This window comes from Schistocerca cancellata, chromosome 2, assembly GCF_023864275.1.
Source record: "Schistocerca cancellata isolate TAMUIC-IGC-003103 chromosome 2, iqSchCanc2.1, whole genome shotgun sequence".
Lineage (NCBI taxonomy): Eukaryota > Metazoa > Arthropoda > Insecta > Orthoptera > Acrididae > Schistocerca > Schistocerca cancellata.
In genome coordinates this window covers 641,761,950-641,770,801 of record NC_064627.1, presented here as the reverse complement: position 1 = coordinate 641,770,801, position 8,852 = coordinate 641,761,950, and the positions used below count along the sequence as shown (strand labels likewise).

General features: G+C 43.3%; 1 protein-coding gene across 1 annotated transcript in view; it reads right to left on the bottom strand.

Annotated features, from left to right (window-relative positions):
- Window positions 1–2,496: 2,496 nt before the first annotated feature.
- Window positions 2,497–8,852, bottom strand: part of LOC126147553 (neuropeptide CCHamide-1 receptor-like) — a 50,986-nt gene continuing 44,630 nt past the window's right edge. Inside the window, exon 5 of the mRNA XM_049915702.1 lies at window positions 2,497–4,755. Within this exon, the coding sequence (XP_049771659.1) occupies window positions 4,482–4,755 (274 nt within the window). The 3' untranslated portion in view covers window positions 2,497–4,481. The remainder of the gene's footprint in view (window positions 4,756–8,852) is intronic.

Below are 8,852 nucleotides of genomic sequence, written 5' to 3'. Positions count from 1 at the left end.
ATATATATATCGATATATTCGTAATCTCCAACGGCGTGTAGCAAACCTCATCGGTAGGAGACACACATTCCAGTATATCTTGCGTCTAGCAGAGTAGATTGACTGTCGTGTTGCTGCTGCACCTGTCATTGTACTGTCACGGTACTGTCTGTGATGCCATTGGTGCCCGGTCCAGCGCTGTATAAGTCAGTGTTTTGGTTTCATGATCTCTGCGCCCGTTTGAAACTTCCGACAGCCAGAGCTGGGCTTAGCTACATACTGCCGTCTTTATTGTGGGGGTTTTCATACACTCTTATCTCGATCGCTTTCTTCATAACGCTCTTCGTAATGTATGTTTCGTCGAACACAGATCTGTGTCTGTTTACTGCTGCACGTTTTGCTATCTCTGATTCCTCAGGAAATAGCAGGTGGAAACACCTGTCGTGTTCTGAATGGGTATGTTCAGTAGTGTGCTCTGTTTGTCAAACATAAAACTATCCACACCCACATGGTATTTGTACATTCCTGGCGTCCTGAGGTCTGCATCATCCTTCACCGGTCTCATGAGTTATCAAACTGTTGGTGTAATCCTGAAGACTGAATAGATGTTAAGCCTTTTTAGGATATGGCTCATCTTTCCGGTTATCGAGGCACAAAATGGCTAAAGTCTAATCAAATCTCACGGAAGATGCTAATACAGTTGAGCAAATGTTTTGTTGAAATACTTAGACTCAATTTTGGACCAATATGCAGCACCAAGTGAGAGACAAAATTCTAAATTAAACAGATCAGTAAACTACGAACACGAGAAAATTCTTCATGAGGTCAGACCATTGTTTGCAACTCAGAACCAGAATAATTCGATGATACATATTCTCTGTTCTCTTTCATGGATTGGAAACTGGACCTTGAACCGAAATATTAAGTTATGGCTTGTGAAACGTATTTGTATCCTCATTTCTTGCGTGAACCATGAACACTGAGAATAACAAGGGTCGAGGTCCTTCATCGAATGAAAAAGCGGACGGCTGCAAATTATAAAACGGACGAGGACATAATTATTGCTATGTATTAGAGCGATATAAATGTTATACATTGTAGCTTAAGAAAAGATACAAGGCAAACGATCCATTGGCAAATGGTGAATGTAATAGCAGAAAGACATTCCAATATCAGACAGTTATACAAAGGAAAAAGTTATCTGTGCTTCACTGTCAAGATCATAGGTTGTTACATGGTATGCCACCCTTCGCTAGGACATGTTAATGAGAAACTACATTAGAAAGACTAAGACCAATGTTCAGTGCTTGAATTCAGTCAAAGATCTGAGTTGACGTTGAAATTACTAATAGCATGGTAGTTTGTCGACGCCATAAGGTATGTGGAGGCAATATAGGGAGTCCTGTGGAGAGAAGAAATATGCTACTGCCAGTGGAGGTGTGGTATGTAGGTTTGGGTTACAATCTGGAATCTAAATGTACTGCCCTAATTTGGAATGTGGCACTAGGGGATAGGGGCTAAGACAGGTGCCAAGGTGAATGTCCTGTACATTGCCTTTACTACAGAATAAGTAGTTTGTAGTAAGTGTCAGACAGTTGAAACCAAAACAATGCACGTGACTTAATTCACTCCATTTAGGTGGCTCATATGTTAGATGTCATAAGAGTAACCATATCGTGCATTTGACGAAAAGCGGATTTTTATCCATCAGCTGTATAGATTCAACTTCATTTTTATTAGTTTCGGTTTTTCATCACTGGCAGAAAGGCAGTATGGTGACATCTCGTGTACGTGACTTTAATAAAAATGTACGACTTAGTGTCGTGTTTGTGTAGTTGGTGATAATTATAACAGAGAGCGAAGGCCTGGGTAAATATAGGCTGAGAGCTGGCAATACCGGCGAAGGAGCGTGAAATATCCATTTAAATCTGTTTTACCTCTGTGAAATCTTCTGAAAAGATGAGTGCATAGCAACGGCACGAATAGCAGATGGCAGACGTGACATTATTCTGATTAGCCGCCAGTTTATACCTTTGAACAACGGAGTATCTCTCTTTGAGTTGCGAATAGACTTTTGTAGCTTTATATAGTGATTTCAATTAATTCTCATTTTTAGGGCTGTACGATAAGTAAATTTGAAGCATCGTAACTATTAAGTTCCATAACAGGGTATCTATATACGTAACTTAATGTTCCGTTGTGATAATTATTTTACTATTTCTTTTAGAAACAGAATATCAAGCTAACAACAAAATCTGTTGATTGACTTGCGGACACTGACACCATTCGTTACGGTATGGAGGTCAATCCATATGGTATCTGTCACCTGACTTCAGCATCGACTGTTACAAGAGCGATGAGCTATCGAGACCTCTGTTTATGGTTATGCACCTAAAGTGGCGGGATGAAATAAAAACTCAGTGCATGAAGTAATGGAAAAAAAATTTATTGATGCATATCAGGGTAAACACACATGAACAAAAATATTTAACACACATAGCATGGAGGTAGAAAATATCTGACAAAAGCTGTGGAGAGAAGCATTACATTAATTTCTTGACTATGTACATATGGAGACGAATCTCTTATTTTTTGCAACACTGAGCTAATCAGAGGGCTGTAAATTGCTGTAATCCCAACATTTTTTTTATACAGTGTGAGGAATATCTGCTTCGTTCCACACGGGACACGAAGATGTTAGATAAAATCAGAACATCTTATTCTGGCACGCAAACATGACAAAGATTCTGACAAAAATATTTACACAGCACGAAGCGATTCCCTAAGTGGACTCGCTTTCGATTGGTTCCTACTAACTAGTAAAATCGTATCACCATAACACAGATTCCCCGTTATTGTAGAAGTCATTATTTCAGTTCGGTCCTGAAATCTTAAAGAAACACTGAATAGCAATTTTCTGCAGCCGAATACGAAGTTTATATCATACTCTAAGTGATTCAGGTACCACGTAGGAATTCGGAAATACCTTTGCAAGACAATCTTATTGTTATTCAGATTTAAAGAATGGAAGGTACAAAAATCAGAACTCTAGCGCAGTTCCTTAATCTTCATGTACCGTGTCATAAGACCCAAGTCTCGTCAGTATTTAGGAGAATTGCATTACACCGCATGGCAGCGGTTTCATAGCGTTAAAACTTAGTTTTATTTATTTCTGTCTGTGAGTTAATTAGGTAATATTTCTTCGTGAGTCTTCACATTCAGGTTAAATGGCAGCAGAAGTCCTTTTGACAGCCTTCCTGCACTAAGTATATCAGATAAGAACAACTGTATTTTAATATAAAGGCCTAAACCTGGCGTTGACGGAATGCTGGATCAGTTCACGAAAGCTGTGTATCACAATCTTAAAACTATGACGTGTATCCTATGGGCGTACCAATTATTTAGAAGCGTATGATAAGAATGTCTGGGACTGAATTACGCAGTAAGACGTCTCTGGCACAGGTGTTGCTGGTCCACTATGACTTCTATGTCCGTAAAATTTTTAATTAATCACTTTACACACAGATGTCCTTAGTAAAAATACATTTTCCGCTGTAAATTTGTAACTTATCGTTTTAAGTGTTTTTTTCCAACACTCAACCCTGTGAGCCACTTTGTACAGTCACTGTGATGAGAGGTAGCACCATATTAACCCTGTTAGCCGACGTAGTATGTTTGATAACACCTGTTCTCATTTGCAAACTATTTTAATAAATACCATGTTCTTTAACGGCACTACTACAGTAAGATCCACAAAACAGCGTCTAGGTGACGTGAAACGTGATCAGAGAACTGGTTCAGGACGCACAAAAGAACCGCACGTGATCAAAGCACTAGTGCTGTGATGTCATTACATTACAGTCACAAATATAGTACGTATGTGTACAAGAATGGTGTATCTCGTCTTGCGCATAGGAATGATACTGACTCAATCAATGTAAGGTAACTTTTGCATGGTTCATTTATACTGGTTCTTCATCCAATAATAGTGACACCAAACAAAATGTAACTATTCTTCCACAATTTATTATGTCCAGCGGTGCACCGCGTTAACATCGACGTACCTGCCAGACAGTGACGGCTAGCACAAGGGCGTAATTCCCTTGGAAATACCTGAAGAGAAATTATGTGTCGTGTAGATGATACGGATGCTAAACAGCCTGAGGAGACAACAGGAGGAGGCAGCGTCAGTGCGACTATTGTCAAAAACACGTGTGCTGTAGTTAATTCAGGTTCACTGACTGAAACGGGTTTGGTCCACACCGAATAGTGAGCCAGCTGTCGGTTCAGATTCTTTCGGGACGCCAAACACCGGCAGTAGACACACAAGGGGTCATGAGAGGACTGTTGTCGCTCCCCCAAAAGGCGACGGCACAGATAAAACTGACGCAGTTCCGTGTCACTTTGGCAGCTGAAAGTGACATCCACCTCTCACTGATCTTCCTAGCGTCTTCAAAGATGGAAATATTGTTACTGTCTCAAACAGCTGTCCGCAGCGGTCCCTACGTCTTGCAGCCGTCGCCCGCACCACCGACAGCACCGACACCGCCGTTCATGAAGGTCGTGACGGTGATGTCATCGGTGTGGTGGGGCTGGGCCCCCACGACCTGGCCGCTGAGCTGCCGCAGGCTGCCGAAGTTGGCGAGGGACGTGGTCGTGTCCCAGGTGGACTTGCAGTAGTAGCGCTCCTTGCGGGACGATCCTAGCGACGTCGTGAAGGTGCCGCCGTGCTGCAGGCGGCTGCGGCCCGACGCACTCGTTGTCGTGGTCGTGCCCCTGACGACAGAGGGACGAGTAGCTCAGTACCCTGACATGCTATGGTATCCAGTGGTCGTGCCACAGATGTAGAGCACACACCTTATATACACACATCAAAAAAAGTTTTGCATCACACCGGATCCCAGAAATCCATAAGATAGACCTTGACTGTGAATACTGTATCACAGACACAGTCCCATTCACTGTTCAGAGATGTCACTAACCCCGCCCAATGAGCAGCGCCTCTTAGACGGAGGTTGTCCAACAGCCGACCAGTTCCAGTCATTCCACCACGAAGGAGGTACACGGCTCGTGTTGTCTGTAGTTCAACTATGCCTAGAAGGTCAATACCGCATTTCGATCGCGTCCGCATTCTTACTTTGCGCCAAGAAGGGCTCTCAACAAGGGAAATGTCCAGGCGTCTCGGAGCGAACCAAAGCGATGTTGTTCGGACATTGGGGAGATACAGAGAGACAGTAACTGTCGATGACATGCCTCGCTCAGGCGCCCAAGTGCTACTACTGCAGTGGAACACCGCTACCTACGGATTATGGCTCGGAGGAACCCTGGCAGTAACACCACCATGTTGAATAATGCTTTCCGTGAAGCCACAGGACGTCGTCTTACGACTCAAACTGTGCGCAATAGGCTGCACGATGCCCAACTTTACTCCCGACGTCCATTGCGGGGTCCTTCTTTGCAAGCATGACACTATGCAGCGCGGTACAGATGAGCCCAACAACATGCTGAATGCCATCACGTTCTCTTCACCGATGAGTGTCGCATATGCCTTCAACCAGACATCCTCGGAGACGTGTTTGAAGGCAACCTGGTCACGGTGAACGCCTTAGACACACTGTCAGCGAGTGCGGCAAGATGGAGGTTTCCTGGTGTTTTGGGGTGGCATTATGTGGGGCCGACGTACGTCTTTGGTGGTCATGGAAGGGGCCGTAACGCTTATACGATACGTGAATGCTATCCTCCGACAGATAGTGCAACCATATTGGCAACATATTGACGGGGCATTCGTTTTCATGGACGACATTTCGCGCCCCCGTCGTGCACATTTTGTGAATGACTTCCTTCAGGATAACGACATCTCTCGACTAGAGTGGTTAGCATGTTCTCCTGACATGACACCTATCGAACATATCTGGGATAGATTGAAAAGGGCTGTTTATGGGGGCGACGTGACCCACCAACCACTCTGAGGAATCGCCGTTGAGGAGTGGGACAATCTGGACCAAAAGTGCCTTCATGAACTTATGGATAGTATGCCACTACGAATACAGGCATGCATCAATGCAAGAGGACGTTCTACTGGGTACTAGAGGTACCGGTGTGTACAGCAATCGTGACCACCACTTTGAAGGTGTTGCTGTATGGTGGTACAACATGCACTGTGTGGTTTTCATGAGCAATAAAAAGGGCGGAATGATGTTTATGTTGATTTCTATTCCACTTTTCTGTACGGGTTCCGGAACTGTCGGAACCGAGGTGATGCAAAACTTTTTTTGATGTGTGTAGTTTGTGACACTTGCAATTACGCTACGAGGTAACCACTGTAACCTGCTCATCCCGTTAGGGGTCATTAGAAGTTAAGTGTGCTTTATAGCTACCTTAACGTCTTACGTTATTCACCAGATGAAGGCAAGTCACATTTCCTCAGGTGAACTTCCGCGTGGCTCATCACCACACATACGACAAGAAAAGTGTTGGCTTATGCCCAGAGGAGCAGGTTCAGCTGCCTAATTTGTAAGACTTTTTCTATCGTTTGTGCACACTGGCATTTATCCTTCGTGAAGTGTAAGACTTGTGTTAAGTGTATAGAACACGTGTAGGTGACTGTATGTGTGTGTGTGTGTGTGTGTGTGTATGTGTGTTTGTGTGTGTGTGTGTGTGTGTGTGTGTGTGTGTGTGTGTGTGTGTGTAGTGTGATGTCATGTTTGGGTTGGGTTGTATCACAATGAGAGAAGCGAGAAGATGAAACTCGGTGTTGCCATAAAGCCTACTTTTCTGGAATAGCAGCAAGGGGGCCGGTGGACTTAAAAGTCCCGATCTGACGGATGGGTCACCACCAACAGTCAATTGCGCTCACTCCATGAGACATTGGGAAAGCTGCCAACAGCGTGTGCCGTACCAGGACAACACCAGCCACGCACGAACAGCCCGTGCACGCCCTTGCTTAACACCTCTGATCTGACGGGGATCAATATTTTCTAGGAGGCATAACCGTTTGTGTTGACACAAAAATACGATAGACTAAGGGTGTTTCCCACTTAACAGCAATGAATGTCACGAATCACCTAACTATTACATCCTTAGTGATTTTTTGTTCCATGCACATTAAGCCGTGTTTTAAGGCATATTTCTGTGCCGAAACTTACGCCTCTTGAAGCTGAAAACATAATCAGTAGCTATTACATTGCAGTTAGTATTTTCAAACTTAAATAAGCTCAGAAAGCGGAATCCGCACAAATTAGAAAACTGGATGTACGGATATGTGTACATATGTATGTATGTATCTTGCACATCACCTCGCAAACCACGGGACCGATTTCAACGAAACTTGATTCACATATCACTTACTGTCTGGAAAAAACTCAGTTGCGAAACAAATATGAAAGAGCAGGTGAGGAATAAGCGGTGTAGCCCATGACGTGGGAATGCGGACACTACAGTCATCCAGAATTTGAGAATAAAAACACTTAGTGACTTGCAACAAACTTTACACATACGAGACTTCTTATTGCTGGTAACCGCCGCAAAACGATAAAAGGAGAAAAGTTTAACGCTTATTTCGTTTTCATTAATTATGCAGTAAAACTGCAGCATAAAACATGGCGTTTTAATTCATTACTGCTTTAGTACTAACTGTCACAACAAATTTTGTAGACAATACAAATTTTGTAGACATACACCACTGACTGTACCAGCGAAATTATATTATTGTACGACACATAGTTTATGAGATTTGATGTCATAAACACTGAAATGCGTGAAAAACTGCCGCATACTGCATGACGTTTTAATTTATGACTTCTTTACTACTATTTTGTAACACCCAAAATGCAGATAAAATACCTTCTGCATTATCCAAATTTTTCGCCGTTTAATATTCGTTGATAACTTTACTGTACTACTAATTCTAAATCTGTAAGCTTTGTTACAGAAACTATATGTAATAGATGTAGTATAACTCATTGTAATTATAATGTAAATATTGTAAATTGCTGGCTAATTGCCAAGGGATCTTTATTTGAATGTACCGATAGCAACGATGGAATGACAGTAGCTGTGCCGTTGTTTATCTTTACGTATGGAGAGTATCTGTCTCGCTGCGAGCAGAGGGGAAGCAGAACAGCTTGAGTCATTAAAGAGTGCGGAAGTGTTTGTTGGGCGCCCCTGCAGGCGTGGTGTGCAGCTTTGATCGCGCCAGTTGGGTGCTACTTTGCTACCTTGTCAACCCGCGAGTATTGAGAGAACGGTAGGAATGAACAGGCGGAGTAAGCCGCAATTCTAACTACTGCCTGTCCCACATATATCTGTGGCTCTGTAGTCGGCTTGTGGTCCTCAATAAGCAGCAGCAACAGCGGCAGCCCAGCATTGTCGTCGGCAACTTTTTTCGTTGTCCGCACAGCTATAACAACGTAAGACTGTCCGCCGCTCGTGGTCTCGCGGTAGCGTTCTCGCTTCCCGAGCACGGGGTCCCGGGTTCGATTCCCGGCGGGGTTAGGGATTTTCACCTGCCTCGAGATGACTGGGTGTTTGTGTTGTCCTCATCAATTCATCATCATCCAGAAAAGTGGCGAAATTGGACTGAGCAAAGATTGGGTAATTGTATGGGCGCTGATAACCACGCAGTTGAGCGCCCCACAAACCAAACATCATCATCAACGTAAGACTGTTTAACTGACGAGGTGTGATTAATATTGTACAGGTGATACCCAGTGGCATTTCTTTGACAAACTTCTGCTAACTTTCTTGAATAATAACCTGCAATAGTTAAAACTTGTACATCACCTGTGTCGTCATTTTCCTCATACATTATTACCAAACAGAATCTCTTTCCTTTCCATGAAATCACCAAGTGTCGTAAAAATATGAAAATTGAT